The 22,701-nt window shown below is 36.3% G+C and overlaps 1 protein-coding gene across 2 annotated transcripts in view; it reads left to right on the top strand.

Moving 5' to 3' along the window:
- The first annotated feature begins 2,729 nt into the window (after positions 1-2,729).
- Positions 2,730-22,701, top strand: part of cntnap3 (contactin associated protein family member 3) — a 106,459-nt gene continuing 86,487 nt past the window's right edge. The window contains exon 1 of one of the 2 annotated variants that reach the window (XM_016671518.1): positions 2,730-2,990. In XM_016671518.1, the coding sequence (XP_016527004.1) occupies positions 2,906-2,990 (85 nt within the window). In that variant the 5' untranslated portion in view covers positions 2,730-2,905. The remainder of the gene's footprint in view (positions 2,991-22,701) is intronic. The other variant, XM_016671517.1, reaches the window with a different exon arrangement.

Genomic DNA, 22,701 nt, shown 5'->3' with positions numbered 1-22,701 from the left:
TCATCTGCCAATGGAACCAGAACTTTTTCCTCCATATCTTGCTAAAAAGTTACTTTTAGGTTAGTTTTGTCTTAGTTAAAGTTTATTTAAGATATTTGCACTAGACACCAGACCAAAAATACTTGGTAAGATTTTCTGTTTCTGCAGTGTTTTAAAGTGTTTTATAAGTAACACTGCTGTGTATTGTTTTGTGTTGCTGCTCTTGAATTTACGCAATGTTTTGTTTTTGCACTTCACTCTACATAATATTCTGTCGCTGTTCGGTTGGTTGCCAATTGGGGGTGAAGGTTTGTTTTTCCTGGATTTCCTTCTATTAAATATGACATCCTGACTCTCTTGAGTGTCAAGTATTAAAATCTCTCAAGTCTGTTCTGGGTTTCTTTATATCCTGTAAAGCCTGAATACAATCTCCCTGCTATTTATTTGTTTATCGCCTGCCATTCTACCGAACACGCCGAACGTGTCACATTTACCCCGGGGCAATACAGTCATACATTTCCTCTGCAATCTATCTGCTTTAAAACACTGCAGCCGCCTGATTTTTAATGGAATACTGCCACTCATATCTGCCACAAACTAAATCCATGTATTTTATAACCAGACATAAATCCTCAGCCGATGAGAGGCATGGCAGCTCACCTGTGCGTCTCCTTTTTCCCCCCAGTTGAAATTAGGGTTTAAATCCTTCTAGCGTGTTGCGTTTCTTGCTTGATGGAAAATCTGCAGTGATTGAAAGAATCTGCATGTCCAACTTGAACCTGCAGAGTAAATTCTACGTTCAGACTGTTTTTATTTCAAACACTGAACCTGTGGTTTGTGGCTGATTTTCCAGTGAGTGGTGTTTTGTAACAGTGGTCAATTAACTAATGCTTTTCAGTGTATTTACATCGTCAAAGAAAGGCTAATTTATGTTTTTCTTCATCTCAGTAGGAGACTGTCTTTGCTCTTTTCCATCTAATTTCCTACCATAATTTGTACAACGTCAACATCTGTTGGACTTTTTTCTGCCGTGCATGTAAGACTGAGGAAATGTTTTAAGGTACACAACTGCATAAACTGTGATGAAACAAAAGACTGAAAATTGGGAAACACAAAAAGGAAGTGTGAGACACTTAAGCTGGTGAGTCCACATAGTGTCTCATTAATGTGGAGAAACAAGCAACTTATACACAGAATAATAAATGAAGCAAATTGGTAACGCTACTCCTGATACCTTATTTGGTATAAACACACTTCTTTTTAAGGAAAAGAATAATCTCTTCATCAAAAGTCTTTATCATCTTTCATATCTCAGTTAAAATCTTTAAAAGTCATCAGATGCCAAATCCCAATCCATCTTTGCTTTTTTTTTTTTTAAAGCAAAGTAGTTTGAAAATGTGTTTTTTGATACAAAAAGAGCCAGAACAGACAAGGATGACTTCATGTTTTCTAGAAATGCAACTACCAGCCGTTGCAAAGCTTTATCTATTTTTTAATTTTTTAATAATATCTAAAAAGGAAAGTTTTCTAGTAAGAATATGACAAGTGATGTGTGGCCACCTCCTTGCAACACAGAAAAGGAAAAAGTGGACTGGTAAAAGAAAAAAAAAATAAATAAAACTTGTTTAATTAATCAAAAACAATTTTGCTTTTAGATAATGAAACATCCGAAATCTTGACTTAAGGAAAAAGAGGAACAGAAATTCAGAAAGAATAATTGGGTTTATTTTATATGTGTTATGATTTAAGTTTAATCAGTAACAGCTCTGTTTGAAGGTAGAAATAACCAAACTGAAATTAAAGAACTTATGATTGAAAAATGAAGGCGCCATCGCAGAAGATCAAGAAAAAAGCCGCCATGACAGCTGGGAGGGTAACAGAAACCAGGGGCGTTTGGGCGGAAACCAGTAAGTGATGACAACTAGAAATGGGACCAAGAATAAGCTGATAAGACTGAAGGAGTATGCCTGGGGTAAGAGACAAGAGAGTCGGAGATGAAGGAAAGCTGTAAATAAAGACTATGAGCAGGGATCCAGATCTGACAGTTTCCAGCCCAAATACAATGTAAAACCCTCTCAACACTAAAAAACCCAAATCTGATGTACTTGGTTCTGGAAACAGAATGAAACATTTCTGTGGTGCCTTTGTCCTTTTAAATCAAAGCTGCACTTAGATTTCTGTTTTACTACTACTGTTATTACCAATAACTATTAATCATCAGTGATGTCACATTCAACAGACCCAGACATTTCAAAATAAATGAACTAATGCAAAGAGTGCAGTTTATAAAGGCTACATGATTTTTGCTTTTAAGCCACACAATGAGAACTATTCCGGTTGAATTCCCTATGAACACTTTTTAAAAAAACTCTCCGAATGTGATTTTCCCCCCCAGCCCACCGTGTTCAAAGAATCCAAATCCAAACCATGCGGCCCAATTTAAAAACACGAATATTTTCAACATTTGAAACTCGGGAATTTCTATGTTTTTTGCAGAAGATTTCTGAGATTAATCTCAAAATTTCAGAGGTTTTCCAAGCAAATTTTCGACTTTTGGGGCTCAGAAATGTCCAGGTTTCAAGTTTTTTTTGGCGGAAATGTATTCCTCATTTTTCTATCAATGACCGATGAGTGACCGTTTCACTTATAGAAATAAACAATTATTTGTTATTTTTCTTGCAAAATCTCCACAGCCTTTTATCTATTCGCCAAAAACTCCTTCCATTTCTGAGCACATTCCGGTACGAGCCCTCCACCTTCTCCTCGCTGCCTCTCCATCAGTATTTCCTCTCCTCCCTCCGTCGGGTTGGACCAGATCCTTTTCGGAGCTGGAGAACAGAGGTCGTGCGTGTTTCTCTCCTCCAGAAGCAGAAAGCAGGCTCTGACTCCCTGCAGCCTCCGGGTTTTCCCCCCTCCTACCAAGGATATGGAGTCTAAAAGAGTCTGTGGGATTATTCCTCGGGTTGCCTGGCTTCTTCTCCATCTTGGCTTGTTCGGGACAACCACAGAAGGTGAGGCAGATGTGCGCTTTTCTTTTTACTACTTTTCTCTCCCCGGATGAGATTGCGCATCCAGGCGTTGAGTGGAGGTTGTTAGTTCCTCCAAGATTTGAATTATGAGTGTTTTAAAGTGCAAACAGCCTACAAATAGTTGTTTGAAATGCATGCACTTGAGCTTAATTCTGGAATGTGCAGCAACATTTTGCGCGCCTGTTAATTAGTCGTGAAGAGAAGCGCAGTTTGTTGCACTTTTTGACGCTCTTTGCGTAAAGAACAAAAGATATTGAGCTAGAAGTGTTGTTCTGGTAGAAAAGGTTTCTAGATATGTTTAAGTCTCACTTGCAGATTATGGTGGTTGGTTTATTCTCATGCATGCCAACAGTACAGTTTGGGCGATGTGTTGCTGCACAGCGCAGCGTTTGTAGCGTTTTAAGCGTCCTGCTCCGCTGTGGGAAATGTTTAAGGGAAGATCGTCTGATGCTGTTAACTTTCTCTGTGTTCAGCACACCGTGAAAATGTAGAGGCATTCCTGCTGGTGTCAAGTTTCTCTGATTTAAAAGAGCAGAGCTCACAGAACGCATATTGCGGGATGAATTTAGAGTAAAAAAAGAAAAAGAAACCGGGCGAAATTCTCGGTGTGCATGAAAAGTACAAGAACATCCTCCAGGTATTCTCTTAGCATTTGGGCGGTGTAATTGTGACATGCAGAGAAAAGGAGAACATTTATTTCTCTGTTTACAAAAATAAACCTAAAAAGTGTGTTTTGTGAATATATTCAGCTCTAAGAGTCAGCATTCTTTGCATCTCCAAGCCTTCACAAGCTTTGCTCATCTGACTTTGAAGATTTATTTCCAAATCTTGCCACTTGCAGTTTTTTAGTTGAATTCATGCCTGGATTTAAGACTTTGACTGGGCCATTTTAAGACATGTACTTTAATCTTAACCTCAGTAGCTCTGGATGTTTAGTGCATTGTCCTGAAAGTCCAATTTCCAAACCAGTGTTTTGCCTCCTTTGTTGGGTTTGCTTTCAGGATTTTGCTGTATTTCATTTTAGAAGAGGAGTCTGCAACCTTTACAGTTCAAAGAGCCATTTTTAACCTTTCTGCAACAGAAAAAAAAAAACTTTGTTTAGAGCTTCGCGTTACATGACCTTTTCATTTTTGATGAGTATCCAAAAGATTTGGTGTTATCTTTAAAAAGCCAATATTTTTCTTCTATTCCAAGGTCTTAAAATAAAAATAGAAACCAACATAAAACATTTTCAAAAAGAAGATGGATACATAGTTCTCTATAGGATGTTGATATTTGTGGATAATTATGTTAAAAAAACAAACATATGTTCCAACTTCATGATGAGAAAAATATGTTTTTTAGCAAATGCGAAACCTGCATGTTGTTGTCATTGTATTCATAGTTAGAAACAGTTGCTTTTTTATCATCTAAGCCATTGTGGAAGAACCAAAGGGCCACTTGAAGCTCCAGAGCTGCAGGTTGAAGACCCCTATTTTAAAAAATGAGGTAGTGTCATTTAGTATTTAACATGTTTTCTGACATTCATCTCAAGTAGCCAAAATCTTACTGATTTTACACAAAAATGGCAACACACCTACATTTCATTAGACCATACCATGAAAAAAGAGGTCAAACCAAACAACAAAATCTAAACAAAGAAACAGGAATATGATTATTAATCTAATTTACAAACTCATCTTTGTCACAGTTTCCCATACCTGGCTTTGCATGTCTTGGCTTCTTTTCTGGTTGATGTTTTTTTCCTTGGTCAGTTTGCAGTTTTCCCAGACTCTTTCCATTTCTCTTACCTGTTTGCTGTGTTCACTATTGTTATATAATAAAATATATTTTACTTTCTGATTATAATGTGACAAAACTAGGCTTGCACCACTTGCATATGTGGAGCAAATTTGGATTCGTACCTGATTGTTTTCAAAGAAGTTTGAACCACCATGTTTCATCTTAATTGACTTTTACGTCATTGACGTGAGACAACCAAGGACACATTCATCACTAATAACAATCTAGAGAGAACAGTCAACCCAAGAGTCATGTTTTCAACTGTGGGAGGAAAGCAGGACTTTCTTTCTGCAAGGAAAGAGTAGTGATGACAGAAAATATTTTAAAGGGGACCTATTATGCAAAATTCACATTTTGCACATTTTTGTTTTTCCAATTGGGTTTCTACTGCTTCTAACAGCCAAATGCTTAAAACAAACCACCCAGCCATTGTTTGACAATAAGTTAAAGGTTTTTAGTGTCCACAAAATGAGCCGTTTCAAAAACGTGTGGATTGTAACAGCACAAATCAGCCTACTAGTCTGTTACCTAGCAACCCCAGTGAAGCCCAGTCCGTTACCTAGCAACCTAGAGAAACTCTACTAGTGTTGCTAGTGGAGCTGACAGCATGTTTGGTCAGCTGGTTTTTCCGCTGTATGTGCTGTACAAATGTGCAGGAAAAGACTAGTGTTTTGTTCTTGACTTACCATCCAGAAACCTCTTCCTGCATTCTTATTGGTTTTGCAGGAGGCTCTACTTCTGCTTTTCAAAGATGTGCGGTTGTATAATTGTGCATCTGTTTGCAGCCATTTTCACATGCGAGTGCAAACACTGAGTCTGAGGCGTGGCCAGCAGCAGCTTATTTGGATTTAAAGTGATAAGAGGCCATAAAAAAAACGCTCAAAATAGTCAAAACTCAGCAGACTAAAACCTTATCTAAGACGTATTATTCTTATCTAAGAGTGGTTTTGTAACAAAAATGTGAACATGTTTTGTATAGCAGAGCTATCCTAACCTGTTCAAGGAAACATAATAGGTCAACTTTAAATAATTTAAAAAATAATTCTCCCCTGCGTAAATCAACTGAAACACAGACAGAGATGAAGGGAGACATATCTTCTGGTTGATGTCATTTCCCACAAGAAGCTGGTTTCCAGATGGATTTGTGAATCTTTTCCTCTGTGTCTCTTTACCTCCTGCTGAGCTTCAGTTGTTTCTCCTCTCCTCCTGCTGCTTCTGACTCAGACGAGCCTTTAACTCTCCCTTACCCCCCCTCCTGCCCACATCCAACTCCTCTCTCTGTTCGATGCTGATTTTTCTCTGTCCTGCTGGTCCTGTTGCCCGCTCCCATTCGGTCATCAACACATATCCCTGGGTTTTATCTTCTCCTGCCCTGTTCCTCTCTCAAGGTTTGCCATCCGTTTGTCCCTCCGCTCCCCTGCTGCATCTGTATATCAGAGAGAGAGGAGCTGTCATGTTCCTCTTTTTTCTTTACTACTCTTCATCTTCATCCCTCCCTCTCTACAATCCTTTCTGCTGCTTTTTTTCGCTGTGTGATTGTTTTGCTAAAATCAGTTCTCATGTTGTGTTTCTCCCCTTCTGTCGAGCTGCAGCAGCATTTAAATCCTGATAGTTTAGTTGTATCCTTGTGTATTTTGGTCCAGCTTTATATTGTCACAGGGACTTTTTTTTTTGCCTCCTTTTTTGTGTCGCAGCGGCAGACGCATCCTGCAAGGATCATAGACCTCAGCAGCGCAATAAAACAAGGCTGCAAAAGGGAAAGAAGCCCAGCTGCAGATTTCAGAGCTAAGCTCACATCTCTGTCGTCCTGAAAGACAGTTCAGTGTTCATTATTGCTGCTAAATGCCAACACAGTGGAAATCCATATTTTAAGAGCCACAGATGGTGGCGCGATAGAAGGAGAAGACTGAAGTGCTTTTTAAAGCGATAAATTTCAGGAAGGTTGCTCTGTGACACATCCGCCTCCAGGGCTTCAAAGCCACTGTGCATGTAATTACCTTTTGATATTTACAGCCTGATGGAGTCTTTGAGTGTTGAGGAACTTCTTGTTTCAATGTACAGAAAAAAAAGAATATTAGAGCAGAGTTTTGATTAAGGTGATGACAAAAAAGGAGAAACTTAAGCTTCATTAGCGTCTGCTGCAGCAACGTTTCTTTAAAGTACAACTCTGATCAAAAGGCGGATCGCATATCAACACGTTAATGGATTTAATGGTTTATTTAATCTGCTCCTTTTCATAAGTGGAATCATTGGACAACAAACAACTTAAGGAGATTTATTGAAACAAAAGTCAAGTGTACAGGTTTCAGTGTACTGTTTTGTGTAAAATTATACAGATAAGCCTAAAATGAACACATTTCTGACAGATTTAGATTTGAAGAAATCCTTTATTTTGTCTGGAAAATGTTTCTCCTGACTAGAAAGTATATTAACATTTTGGCCAGGGTCATCTTGAGTCTGGCAGAGAATCTGCTTTAGTAGCAAACATTAGGGTGATGGCACTGAGGCTTCCAAACTCATAAAGCTCATCACTAAAGATAAATAGTTAAGATACCAGTGGAGAAGGACAGAAAGCAGGTCAGGAACTTTAAAACTGCTACAATGCCAGTAAAAATGTTTCTGTTGATAATCAACAAGGGAATTAATAATTAAATACAATGTATGTACAAGCAGATTTAGTTTATTTAAAAAATGAATCCTCCATTTATATTGTTTTATTGAAATACCTGTCACATATCCAATCATAAAAAAAGACATTTTGATTGATTAAATCCATTCCATCCCATCTTAATCCTGGTTTAGGTTGTAGGTTTGGGTTCCTTTTCTATTTTATATTAATCTAATTCTGTTTTATAATCATCTGTCTAAAGAACTTTATTCCAGAAAGACAGGAGCAACAGATTAAACTCTCTCAAAATGCAGATTAATCATGTTCTCATTATGTATACTTGAAATTATGCAAGTTTGAATGAATGTATGAGTGTCCTAATTCATCCCCCACCAGAAACTACATTTTTATTACATTTTACTAGAAATTTTAGTGTCATAACCACACAGGCTGTTTCAGGATGACCATATTTGTTCAAATGGCTACAAGTTAGCTAAATTAAACATACATCCAATATGATAAAACACTAAGTCACCAACTACATTGATAAATAATAAATGTAACCTATATTTAGAAAAATCTGTGAACACCTGTAGGTTAATAAATGGATGTCGGAGTCAGTCAGGAGAGTTTGAAGACATCTGGTGGCCAGATGGGGAATAAGAAAAGCAAGGATAGAGAGAATAAGAGAGATATTTTTGTATATTTCCAGGGATATTTTCATTAGAGGACAGAGATATTAGTTTCAACAGAAACAGCCCTAACACATGTTTTTGTCAATCATGAAAGCACAAGACAGTCAGTCTAATTTTTGCAGGGAAGAAATCGATGATACATAGAAAGAGAGGCTGGTTTTAGCAGAAAATGGATCAGAAAGTGAGTTAAGCATTTGGCTCCTCAGAAATACTCAACATGTGGAGGGAATAAAGACCCTAAAGAAACTTTTTAGATTTGGGGTTTGCATTAAAACTATGAGGGTATTGTGGATGTACTTGGATGTTCTGTATAGTTTGTCCAAGCTCAATAAAAGTAGTAAAAAACAATAAAAATATTTTTCCAAAGAAACAACATTTTTTATTTTTATTTTTCAAATGCTTTCATATTTTTTCTGATTTAACAATAAAGCCAAAAGTTAAACTCTGACGGTACCACAATGGAGAGGAAACTATTTTTATTTCTTAAGAAAAAAACAAAACAAAAACTATATGTGCATTTAAAAGGAAAACTTGGAGAAACAGCAACTTTCTTTCTAAAACACGTCTTGCTGAGCTGCAGCATCTTTGAAGTGGTCATACTTGCTGCCCCTACATTTGCAGTGCAGAGATCTTACCTTCACAGTAAAAGCGTCAGCTCAAAAACCGGTGATGTGTGACCTAAAAGTGGTTAAATAAATCCTGTGCAGATAGTCTGACCTAAAAAAAAAACAGTAGAAGTGGTGAAACTGATAAATCTTTTAGAATGGTTAAGTTGTAAAAATGGTTTGCAAGGTTTTGTAGCTATGTAGCAGAAAATGTATTAAAAAAAACTTTGGATTTTCATGGATTGTATCATTTTTATTGCTATGAAGTGGTAATTTGCCATGTCCTGTTATTTCTGAGTTTGTTGAAAAATAGGATGTGTGGTTTCACATTATGGTTTTGAAATATTCGAACCTATTGTTGTGCCAGGATCTTTTAATTATGTTGTTATATCTGGGCTTCATATTTCCTCTTAAAGATAACTTACATAGCTTCCTCGAACAGATTAAAATAGATCTATGGGCTCTACAAAACATGTTCACAGCCTTTTTTGTACAGAATCAATGAGATTTTAGTCTTCTGAGTATGTTGAGCTCCTTTCAGAATGACCTGCTTTCAGGCGTCTGTCACTTTAAATCCAAATGGATTCAAATGCTAGGCCACGCCCCCCAACTCAACGTTTACACTCGCACCTGAAAATGGCTGCCAACAAATGTGCAATTATACATCTGTACATCTTTGAAAAGCAGAAGTAGAGCCTCCTGCGCAATCAACAAGAATGCAGGAAGTGGTTTCTGGATGGTAAGTCAACAACAAGACACTAATCTTTTCCAGCAGCCATTGCACAGCAGTAAAAGCAGCTGACCAAACGTGTTGGAGCTCTGCTTGAGTTGCTAGGTGAGGGCAGTGCCTGCTGATTTGTGATGTTACATTCAGGAAGTTTTTGTTCATGTACTAAACGCCAAAAAACATTAACTGGATAGCTTTTTTAAGCATGTGGGCTGTTTTTAGAAGCAGAAGATACTCAAATTAAAGTACAAAAACGTGCGAGATGTGAATATTTCCCCTTTTTAATTGTGTTCCATGTTTTTCTTATTTGGACTTATTTCAAAATAATCCCAGGTTTAATTGTTGCTCTTGTTTCATGTTTGGTGTTAATATGCTTTCTTTAATTGTTGTCCTGAAGGATTTTACTTAAGCTTGTTTTCTAGGATTCCCCTCACATCTTGGATTTGGTAAATATCTAAAAATCCAGGATGTTTATTGGGATCTGAGGAACACTGGCAGGGACAACGACTCTACAGGAGATGAAGGTCTGAGGATCGAGATGTCAGTGGAGGAAGGTTAATTTAGTGTCTGGTTAAGTGTTTCTGTGTTGATTGTGTCAAATGTTTATGCTCATTGTCATGCTGAAAGACCTAATAATGATCAATTCTTACTTTTCTGGGAGAGTCCATTGTCATCATAAGAGAAACAGGCCCAGAGCATCATAGAACCTCTACCAAACATGTTAGTTTTACTCCATATCTGCCTATTATAGCATTTAAATAATTAGTTGGCACGTGGATGGCATCAAAATATTGTTGCTGACTTATTCTGCAATTGATGGGGTGTTGCCTAAATGTTCCTCTTCACTCTGATCAACTAAAAAAAAACAACCTTTATTTTGATAAACTTCTTCTTTGCTCAATAGGAATTAGAGGCCATGCTGCTGCTTATTTCAGGGTTATTTTTACACGTTTTTACCAGGCGTGCCATTAAGTGAGTAAACTAGATGAATGGGTGAACGCGTGAATCTGAAGGATTGGAGGCACTGCTGTGTTATTTTGCTGACTTGTGCCTTGTTTCCTCACAACTCAGCTATATAAAGTTTTGCTGTAAAGTCAGGAAGACTGCAGAAAGTAACTGATGACTCCTGAAAACTTCTTAATCCCATATGTTGAACAAATTTATTTTGGCAGGATTTCAGCTGCACTCCACCTACTCAATGTAATGTACAACTGGAAAAGACTTTTTAATTGATTTGGATTTTTTTTTTTTTTTTTTGCAAGCATTTTGTCGACCTGTTAAAATACACAACTTTTAATCCAATTACTGGAGATAAACTTCATATCTGGACATCTATCAAAGCAGCATTTTCAAAGCAGCACTTGGACTTTAATTTTCAAGTTAAACCACCTTGAAATGTTTTACAGTGTAGGTCATAATTAGCTCCTTTGAGAAGGGGACTCACTCTTTTCGGTTTCCCTGGTATTTTACTGCAGGGTCTTAGAGAAGAGACTTTAATTTTCACCAAATCATGAGTTGAGTTTCAACTTTTGTCATCAGGACGGAGATACAGAGTGACACACTGCAAAACCGACGGACTGAGGAAATCTTTCAATGCCACTGCTGTCAGACTGATAAATCACAGCACAAGAGGACTTTATTGACTTCCCTCTCTGTGCTGAAAGATTGTTGTTGATGAGGTTGTCGGATGTTTTTTATGTGAGTGACTGCTGACTGTGCAGCAAATTGCCCTTCGGGGACAATAAAGTTTAACTGAACTCAACTATTGGGGCCATTTTTCTCCACGCCATCATTCCCTCTAAGGAACCAGAGTGAAATCTAGCAGAACAGAAGTAAGCACCAGAAAATTCAGTTCAGATTTAAAAGTACTTTATTTATGCCAAAGGGAAATTAACGGCTATAATTCGTATAATTCAAGTGTTTTCAAAGAGTTGATGTGGATGGTGAGGCTGGGAGCAGGAAGGATCTCCAGTAGCAGTCAGTCTTGCAGTGAATCTGAAAAGGCTTCTGACTGAAGACTGTTGGTTTATGACAATCTGACTGTCAGGCCTGTCACGATAAATTCTCCCTGTAATGATTGCGATAAATGATAATATTGTTGTTTTGAGACCATTTTAAATATATTGGCAATGGCATAATAATGCAAGTTTATCCTCTCAAATACCAACACACTTTAATTTTGTAAAGGATACTTAACACCGGAGCTGGAAAATATTTTAAATAACCAAGATAAAATATTTAATAAACTAAATCAATAAATAAGATGGAAATAGAAATCTACAAACAAACATAATCAAGAATAAAATGCCTCAACTTAGAAAAACTAAACTCAAAATGATGAACAAATCAGAACTGCTACTCCAACATGCTGCTAGCCTGAGAGACGTTATTCTAGAAATGTCTCTAAAAGTGAGGTAGCACTTTTTGGATGGACCCTGAACTAAAGGTGGTGCTGTAGTAGGAAGTTCCTCAGCAAGTCTTTACATTTTATATTCAGAAATCTCCCATTTTATATTCCCCTGCAGTTCATATTTTATGCTAAATTAAAAATTTCTGATGCTGCCATACATCTAAACAAAACCACCTGCAGTTTGCATTCAAATAAATATTGAAATAATCCATCCTTAATTAAAATCTGTTCTCAATTAAATGGAGAATAAACTTCCATATTCAGCTGGTGTGAAGAGAGAGAGAGTAATTTTCTCATCAAGGAGAGATTTGAGCAGGCAAAGTAGAAATATTTAACAGAGTTTATATACTGAGCTGCAGATATAAAGCAATCACGTCTGCCCAGGTTTGGTGATTTAGTGATTTTAAGCTTGAATGGAGCAGACGTGCTGCAGCAGCGGCTGCTCCTTCATATGCATGTTTGGTTGCTGTTCATAGAAACCTCAGACTACTAAGCAAATTTAAACCAAAGTTTTTCGATAGTCCATTTAAAACAAGCATAGTAAATCAAAGTGATGCTCAAGGTAGAAATCATTAGCTGCATAAACAGTAAAAAAAAATGTAAAAGCACAAGCAAAAAGTGGAAAAATATATCAATTAAGTATGAGAATTTCCACACTAAAAGCTAAAAATAGTCTGTACAAACAGAACTAAAAATCAAAGTGTAGAAGTGAGATTTTAAAAGAATCTTACAAAGTATTTTTGATGCTAATATCTTAGAACATTTGAAAATAAACAAAACAAACTTACAAAAAACTTTTCAGCAAGATATAAGAGTTTGTTTTAAGTCAATAATTCCTTAATGTTGATGAAACAGTATGAATTATTAGTGACATTATCAATCACAAATCTTCATACACACCTTTATATTTTTCATTTATTCTCTGCAGCACTTTGGGGAAAATTAATGAAAATGAATCTGCAGATTATTTCTCTTATAACTAATACCTTTTCATCAATATTAAGTATTATTGACTTGACAATATTGACTTAAAACAATCTCCTATACTTTGCTGAAAAATCACTTCTAGTTAGTTTTGTTTTATTTAAAGTGTACAAAGTTATTTGATCTAGAAACTAAACCAAACATACTTTGTAAGACTTTGTGATTTTGCAGTGCAAGGGCAGGTTGTTCCACTGCTTTGGCCAGATTGCTACTCTAATTTTCAGTAGCCCTCTGGAAGTCCCTAAAAACTGTTGGTTTGTGGACATTAAAGGTCTGGATGGAGTATTAAAGTGCAACAATTGAGAGAAATATGACGGCTCCATAACATTACGACTCCTATAAAGCAAGCAATGAAATATCAAAATGTCAGGTTCAGTTAATTTAAAATCCTCTCTAATAATAGTTTTCCAGTCAGTTGGGAGTATGAGACTGAGGATTTTTACCCATAACTTCTGTAAAACACTCTTCCCAGATCACAGTAGCACCACTGCAGCAGGAGGAGCTGCAGGGTCGTAATCTAGGTGAAAACACAAACAAGAAGTGGTGAAGGCAGAGAAAAAGGTTTTGGGAAATTAAAGAAACAATGTTCAGGATGGAAAGGAGTTGGCTCTCTGATTGGGATGCGTCCCGTTGCAGGTTGCTGGGGAATCCCAGTGAAAAAACACCCCAGGGCTCACCTCCAACTTGCTTTAGGGATTATTTCCTTTCCAGCCCAGAAATGCCTTGGGATCCACCTTTACGAGCTGGAAAGTATCACAGAATTAATGTTTTCCTTCCTTTCTGGGATATTTCTCAGTCTTTGCAACATGATCTTGGATGAGGGAGAAGATCATGGATTAATAAATGGATTGATTATTGGTTGAACTTTCTTCTGTTTGAAATGGTTTCCAATACCCTTAAAATGGAAGAATATGTTGTAGAGCAAAACAAAACAAAACAAAACAAAACAAACAAACAAAAAAAACAGCATTTATTACTGCATGGGCTCTGCTGGCGGTCATTTTAAATTTAGTTTCTGGAAATTTTCAGTTTCTAATCTGACTTTATAATCCCATGCTTGAGAGATTTGTTACTTTTCCAGATGTTTTTGCAGGAATTATGAATCGACAATGTTTTGGTTACATAAACAGCTAAAAAGCCTCTTAATTCTGGTGTTTTTGTTTCTTTTTTCACCAGCTGACTTTAATTGTTCCCTCAGAAATTTTTAATCTCTTCTGACTAATTGTGTTTTTCTTCTTCCTTTTGACCATAATTTGCTGTTGTCTTAACTATAATTAAACAACACATAATTGGCCAAAGATTGATTTTACAAATTGTTTGGTTGTTCAGTTTGTTTCCTTGATTACATTTAAATTGTAGTTGCCATTTTTTCCTGTAAATACATAAGACTTGTTTTCATTATTACAGATATTTTTGTTGTTCTTTTGTGGAGCCTGGAGGGGCAAACGGAGAAATGTGTACAAGTCCAGTAAACACTGTTATTGATCAACATAACCTGATTTCCTCATGGAGTTTGTGCACTATTAATAAAGCTACTGTTATTTAAAGGTGGGATTTGCTGCTTCACAGTGGGACACAGGTTAGCTGTAAGTTAAGTCAATGAATCATTACTGACAGTTTTAACATGTAATACAGCTTTTATGTCAGTTATATTAACATATGTACATATTTTACTAGTCTACCGAAAGAGAAGATTTCTTTACCTGAAGAATGTTGTAAATCAGACCTGACTTTGCTATTTGCTTTTAGGAAATAAATGAATTTAAGTGCTTTGCAGCTAACTCCTCTGGGAAGGATTTCAACAAGAGTTACTTTGTTTTTTTTTGTTTTTTTTATTTTTGTAAAACATTCTTCACACACGTATGAGGTCAGGACGAGAATGCCTGCTGAAATCTCCACTTCAGTTAATTCAAATGTTTCCCTGTTGAGTCAGATCTCTGTGCAGAAATAAAACACAGACAACAGAGAACTCAATATAAATACAAATACAATATCTAGGGGGAATTAAATTAAAAATTAAATTGGTGCTTGAGTCTTTCAAGAGCAGGTGTACTTTGAATTGAAGTTAGCATTAGCTTGTGCTAAATAATGCCCGGTGTAACGCTTTAATGTTTATGATTTGTGCTTTAGGGTTTGTGTAACTAACTTTTTAGTTGTCCAAGTCTTCTCCGTGTGAAGTCTGTTCTCCTTGTATTTGCTTTGGTTTCCAGGCTTTTTGCACATCCTTAAGATATACATGTTTAACTTAATTTAGTGAGAAATGGCTTACATTTGTTGTACCTTTCTGTTAATCAAGGATTTAGCTGGTGCTTGCATACTGTACTCTTTCTCTCTGGCCTTTTGAAACCCTGAATATCAAACAATATGAATAAGTAAAACCCCATTTTAGACAATATTGGGCTTTTATTGCTTCACAGCAGGGACTGAATTGGTCCATCCAAGTTTTCCAGTTTTCCAGTGAGATGCATCAGCACATCTTTCTGTTTGCACTTGTAAAAAATCTTTTGATATTGCATTTCAGATGTGAAAACACACTAATGTCAAGATCCAGCTGCCTGAACTAGACTCATCTGACCTGTTAGGAACAATAATGTTTCTCTGAAGATAAGCTGATACTCGGTGCCTGTGCCTCCTAGTGCTGAGGCTGTAAATTATTGAGTGTTCCCAGTCTAAATGCTTGCTTTATTCCTGTAGTGGTCAGAAACAATGGGAAGAAAAACCCATTAGAGCTCCTTAGTGTACATTTATGCAAGCAGATAAGCAGCAGAGACTTAAGAAAACACAAACCTTGTTTGTAGGAAGTAAATGTGTTTAAAGAATGTGCTGTCCTTGTGGATGAGGACTGTTGGATAAATGTCAAATCAGCAATATTCCAAAGGTTATTTCTGTTTTATTGGTCTTTTGTAATACAATTAAAGTTTTCTACAAAATCAAAATTCTCAGATTCAGTTTGCTATAATCATTAAAATGATTACAAATAAACCCTTGTAATATAATTCTGTCTTGAATGTTCCACTTACTGAAATAAAGTAACTTTTCAATGATGTTACATTTCCTTTTAGTTAGAAACATCATTAATGCACTGATTTGTTATAAAGAATATTAATAACAGCATTAGGAAGAAATTACCTCTGTTATTATTCCCAGAATGGAAACAACACTGCTTTACATGAGAGGGGTTTTAAAAAGAATCACAGAGTAAAGGAAGGAAAAAATATAACCCACAGTTCACTCAAAATGCATTAAGTTTCCCTTCAGCCATTTATTCCTCAGAGAGCCCACCTATCATTCATCATTCATTTAATAACCCATATGTTGTCTGTCTCAGGGTTCTCCTATTGCCAGAGGCAAGGTCTGGCTGGAGCTTTTAAAAAGAGCAAAGTGGCAGGCTACAGTACTGACGGGCTTCTCCTGCCTCTGTGTAATTATAACTCTTTTTTTCTGTTTTTAATAAATATATCAGCACTTTTAGTTTATTTCTTTATTTATTGCTTGCTTGTTTAAAAAAAAAGAGATAAAACATGCATGTATAGACATTGTAAAATAAAGTCAGTGGAAAAACTTAAACAACCTTGCTTTATGGATTTGTTAGATTTTAATAGGACTGGACAATAAATCAATAACAATATCAATAGACAATACGTCTGATATAATGTTCAATAATTTCACTGAATTCTGACTCAGAACCCCACAGCATTCTGGGAAATGTAGGCAGAGGAAGGACTTTGGCTGCTAGCTAAGCTTGGTTGGTGGTATCAACTAACTCACTCTTTGTTTGGTTACCTAGAAACTCACTCAGTCTTTGGTTACCTAGCAACAACCTGTTGAGTAACTTGTGCAGCAGGAAAGGACACACGACCAGTATGGCAGATATTATCTGAAAGTATTATATATTTTCCGGCCACTTGATCTGTTTTATGCTAAACATTTTCACTTTATTATTGCTCACACATTTCGTTAACTGTCAGTTTTGACAACAAAAATGTTATAATTCTTTGAACTATTAGTTTCCTGAAAATTACAACTGGGCCTTTGCTTTCTGTTTCAAGGTAATTGTGGCACTACTTTTATAATTAAGAGCATTTTGATGATCTTTTTCTTGTTGAAGATTTGCTTGTAATTTTGTTAGGCCTTCAACAGCCCAATCAGCCACTCTTTACAACATTTTCTCGTCTGTTTTAAGTTAGTTGTCAGTAACTCTACAGATTTAAGTGTTTTTAAATTACTACAAAGTGGGATATTTATTTAAATATAAAAAGTTAAATTAATTCAGTCAATAAAGAGGCCTTCAGAGTTTTATTGTGTCACTGACTGTGTAAAAATCTCATCAATGCAGATTTGTGAACATCAGGAAACAATAAACAGCTTTACTTCAATGTCTGTAGTTCCAGTCGAGAGTTGCTCTCTTAATCTGCTGACTTGCTGTGGGCTAAACGGAGTCAAGTTGCAATCAATAGATGAGCCATCATTTATTCATACAGAGCTGAATCTTCCAACAGCCGCTCGCTGCTTAGCAGGAGTGAAATAGTTTTTGAGTATTGCATCAATCACTCTTCTGCTGCTCCTAACTGATTTTTGTGCTCGTTTTTCAGCTGTCAACCTCAGGTTTGTTCTCAGTCCGTCTCATTTGTTGTTCTGTTTCATTTCTTGCTCCTGAGCTCCTTGGTGTGTTGCTGTCATCAGGACTGGTTCTGGTCAAATTAAGGCCCCAGGCAATATTTTGTTAAGTTGTTTTGGCTCCACCTGCGCCAGTCCCCTCCTCTGAGCGCGGCGGTTGTTTTAACTTTCACTGATTTAATCAGTGTGTTGTATAATAAATGACAGATCTGAGATTCTTTTTTGCCTCTTTCACTTCAGATTTGACAAGAAACAGCTTATTTAAATATAAAAAACGGTGGCAGACATCGCATATAAGACATTTTTTTCTTAATCTTTGCGTAATAACAAATAATTTATAGTAAAATGAATTGGTTTAATCCAGCCTCAGTGATGGATGCACCCTTGTGTGTAATGATTTCCAATTTCCTCAGGATTGAATTATGTTGGTAACGTTATTTAGATCTCAACACTTTGCTCTGCTCTGAGGTTGCTTAAGTCCTTTGTTCTCCTTTAGTTTCAGAAATCTCTCCCTAAAGGGAGGATGAAATGTCTCTTAAAATTTCAATTTCTGCCTGAACTGCAAAGTTATCCAACTATGTATGTAAATGTCAGCTGCTTTGTGGTTTTCAAGGCTTCTGGCTGATTTTCTATGCATCTGCAGCTTTGCAGTTCAGATTAGAATCATTGACATAATTAGTGATGTGCCATTAAGCAAAATAATTTTCTGTTTATTGGCTATGATTGGTGAAACTTAGATTTTTCCCCTAATAATTAAGTGCATCAGAACAAAAAAGAGCATTTTGTTTTATGATTTCAGTGAAGGACATCTGAAAAGCCCAAAAAATGCCTCAAATTATAGTAATAATTCAAATTATCTAAGAAGTTTGGAATGAAGTAGAACAAAGTACTGCTCTATTTAGCATTTAGAGTGATTTTACCCTACTCTCAGTTCAACTTGAAAGACAAATTGGAAGTAGATGTCAGTATATAAGACACTAAGGAATGCGTTTGTACAAATTATTTACTTTTTCTGTACTTTTTTGCTTTTCCTGTGAGCTTTTGGTAATCAGGGTCTGTTCGGTCTGGGAAAAACACTCAGAAAAACAGTGAGTGGATGCATGGAGAGGATAACAACTGGTAAAATTGGGGTGTTGGCCTGAAACAGACTGGGATCAGCAATTTAGAAATACAGCTTTTAGAAAATTTAACAAGCACTTAATGAATTTAAAATGTACTTCCATTTGCGTCAATACTGCTTAAAAAAAATAAATTTTCTGGTCATAAGTTCATGTTTTTTAGTGTCTTGAAGATGAAGTGTTTCAAAAATCTTCCAAATGTAACATCACGAATCACCAACTTCAGCAAAGCCTAGCCCGTTACCTAGCAACCCCATTGGAGCGTTGCCTGTTACCTAGCAACCAACATGTTTGGTCGGCTGGTTTTACCGCTGTATGTGCGTGTTTAGTGTTTGCTGGAAAAAACAAGCATTATGTTGTTGACTTACCATTCAGAAACCACTTGCTGTGTTTACATCTGTTGTGCAGGAGACTCCACTTCTGCTTTTCAAAGTTGTATGGTTGTATAATTGCACATCTGTCTGCAGGCGTTTTCATGTGCGAATATAAACGTTGAGTTTGGGGGTGGAACTTTTTGGATTTAAAGTGACAAGAGGCCCTAAACCTAAAATATCTCATCCTGAAAAGACCTCTGACCAGAATAAAGTCTCATTATATAAGAATTATTTTGTACAAAAACTGTAACAAACATGTTTAGTATATTGCATAGACCTATCATAACTTGTTTAAGTAGTGGTAGTAAACAAAGTAAGTAAAATAGGTCACCTTTAAGCAAAAGCTTGCTAAATATATTAACGCTTCCAGTAAATACCGGTTAACCTGGAATAGACTCAAGAATACACGGAAAGCTCATTAAAAAATTATTCAAAGCACAGTTGCAAAGATACAGTGAACAGCTTTACTTTTTTTTGTTTGTTCTTTTTACCTTTAGGCAAATGTTATTATGAATTACGTCAACCTAACGGGCCGCTTTGATTCTGCATACAAAAATCTAAAAAATCCTGAAGGCTACATTGTGAATTCAGTACAATCATTTCAAGCTTACAAAAGACAAAAGATATCTTATTTAGTCCTTGGAGGCCTTGTTGGGAATTATGGGCACGCACTGCAATCTGTTTCAGGGTTGATCTAGTGAAGAAAATTCAGACGACGGTCTAAATTCAACAGCCCGTTTCGCCTCTCAAGGGCATTTACACGCTTTCGCTGGAAACTTTCGGTGCCAATATCCAACAAAAATGCCTTTTAAGTCTCCTCTGTGATTGTGATTTACATGGAGCAACATACGAGTGAACCAAGAAGAGGAAAAGAAAGATTAAATCAGAATAAAATCTTTCCATATTTCTCTTTTAGTGTCAGTTATGGAAATCGGTGCCGGCAGCGTGGAGCTGGAATGGGTCTCATGAGGGCAAGGTTACGAAAAACCAACAGTCATAAAAGTGGATTAGGAATCACAAACATGTTAATGAGGAACTGAGAAAGGACGGCAGTTGATTCATGCATTTGAACTTATATGTTACCTTTGTAAAGCCTACTCTCTGAAAGCAATAAAACTAATCTATCCTGTGGGCGCGACTTTTAGAAATTGATTAGATAACTCTGATATCTTGTCAAAAATATGCTTGTTCATTAATACTCAATGGAATGTTAGGCAACCATGAATGCCTAATGTTAATTTTGTCTTTTTCTGCGTCTTTTTCAGCATCCGTTATGAAGGCCGTTATTATAAATGATATCCTAACCCTTTGGGATTCAGACTTTAAGAGGAAATAGTTCCACTGCAGAGAGAAGAAAAGAAAAGCACCGTTGCATTGACAGTAATAAAGGCTCCTTTGAAAATGTGCAACACAATTTGTTCCACATCTGGACTTAGTCGGCTCCACTTAGATTTGTTTAGCGAACAAACAGCAAAAGGAGCAAGTAAAGTCATCTCTCCCAAAAACGAGAAGGAAGAAAAAGGAGATAAAAATAAAGACAGAGACAAAATAAAGACAGACAGTAAGAGAAGTAAAGAAAGGCAGAAAGCCAAAGAAAAACAGAAAATAAAGATGGAAAGAGAACAAAAGAAAGTAAAGGAAGAAAAACTACAAAAGAGAAAGAAAAGAGAAGCCAAGCAGAAGTTGAAAAGAAAATGGCAAAAATTCTAATTTCTCTGAGAAGAGATGTGATCAACACAGCATACACAGTTTCAGCGAATATCAGAACAAATAAGAAAGTTGGTGATTTATTTTGTGAAAGTCTATTATTTTCTAGAAATTGTTCAGAATTGAAGTAAATACCTCAATTCTTTTAGTGCTGAGATGTCCAGATATTAAGTGAAGATTGGCCCCTCCAAGATGGTTTACAGGCCCAGAATCATGTGCTGCTCTACTGGTTGAGGGATGATTATTTATATTTTGACTGACCTTGAAGGTTTAGCTTCTGTATTTAACATTTGTTAATAGGGAAGCCCAGAAATGCTGCTCCAGTGTGTAAAACTAAAAGCTGTCAACAGATTCTGTGTCTGTGAATCTCTGCAGTTTCACCAGGAGCCTGTTGGTTTCTGTCAGTTCAGGTTCACTGCCATGTTTTGGTGGGTTTGTGCTTTACTTTTTCTGCATTTGAGTGATGAACTGGGCTCTGTGAAATGTTCAAAGCTTGAGATATTGTTTTATAGCCTGAACCTGGCCTCAGGTTCTTTATTTAGAGCTGTGTGCTTTTAGAAACAGTGGACTTTTTCCATGAGTTAAGGTTACATGAAAGTTCAACCTTTTTTACAAGTGATATAAAAATATATAAAATGTTCTAAACCTTTTAAGAAAAGAACTGTATTTGTTTATGGAAGTGGACAAAAGAAACATTTTCCTATGCATGTTTCTGTCTTTTATGAGAGCAGAAACTTGGTCCGGCCACCGCAGCATCTTTCCTAATTGTACTCATTATTGTATTAAGGTCAGTGTGTGTTCCAGTTAAATATACACTTGTCACTTGTTTTATTTATGAACTGCCAATGCATTACTGATTACTTGAACTGACAAGAAACAGCAAGGTAATCTACAGTTAATGAGACGTGCAAGTGAAAAAATTGTAGCTAATGGGAAGCAATTAGCTAGAAATCATCAAGGTAAATGTCCTACAGAGGGGCAATATATCATCACGCAATAACTGTTGAAGAACTCATCATATTTGTATAGGGGCTAATCATTAAATATGGCTTTACTAGCAGGTTATTTAGCAGTACTATATGGTTTTCTTTATCATTCACACAATAAGGAAGCTAATTTTAAAACACTGTCTCTAACTCCAGGTTTCACAACGGTGCCTTAAGTTTACATTTTGTGTAAGATCATTCATTTTTGGAATAGTTTTTGTCTTCTCTTGTTAATGTATCACTAACAGTACCTGGGCATTTATTGCATCATTTATTTCTAGCCTAAAAACCTCTCATATAAGAGAGAATTGGAATCTATTATGACAATGAAAAATTTCAATAGAAGTTGTTTGAAAATCCCTAATAACCATTTTAAGAGTTAGCAAAAGCGCTAAACAAACAATTAGCTCCACAATTGCTGCAATTAGCAGAAATATGCCGCCACTGTCAACATAGTTAAAAACATAATTAAAAATGGTTATGTAAGACGTCCTGAAAAAGCGTATTTTTAAAAGGTATGTTTAAACATCTGTTAAAATATGAAAAGTTAACAGCTGAATTTGCTCATCAACGTTTTCACCTGTTAAGGAAACAATTTTACTATCTCAGTAAAATTGCTTCGAATAAGTCCAGCGACTTATTGGACTCCATTATTTTACGTAATATCTCATTCTTTAATACATCACAAAACAGAACTATACCATCTTATCTTATTTTATCTTATCTATGATTGAGTGGCAGCTTTGTGCAGGCAGCACCTCTTAACTTTGAGATTAATGTTTGGTTTCCCATAAACATAAAATCAAAATTCACCCTTCTCCACTATTCATCCTTATATATTTGTTGGACGTGATAAACCCTTAGTTGTGTGAAGTGCGAGTCTTCACTGCCATCAGTCTGAGCTATCAAAGTTAATGTTATGGAGCCATCAGGAACCTTTCAGAGTGTTATGTAGTTGACCTTGAGTAGCATGAGCTGTGGGATGTGGGCGACTATCTCAAGGACCAGTGACTCCCCTCTGTGGTAAGTCTTCAGGTTATTTCCATGCAGTTCTTCAATTGGCTGTTTATTTTATGATTT

Source organism: Poecilia formosa, unplaced genomic scaffold (assembly GCF_000485575.1).
Source record: "Poecilia formosa unplaced genomic scaffold, Poecilia_formosa-5.1.2 Scaffold45, whole genome shotgun sequence".
Lineage (NCBI taxonomy): Eukaryota > Metazoa > Chordata > Actinopteri > Cyprinodontiformes > Poeciliidae > Poecilia > Poecilia formosa.
Note: the sequence above shows the minus strand (reverse complement) of the source record. Positions and strands in the feature narration are given on the sequence as shown.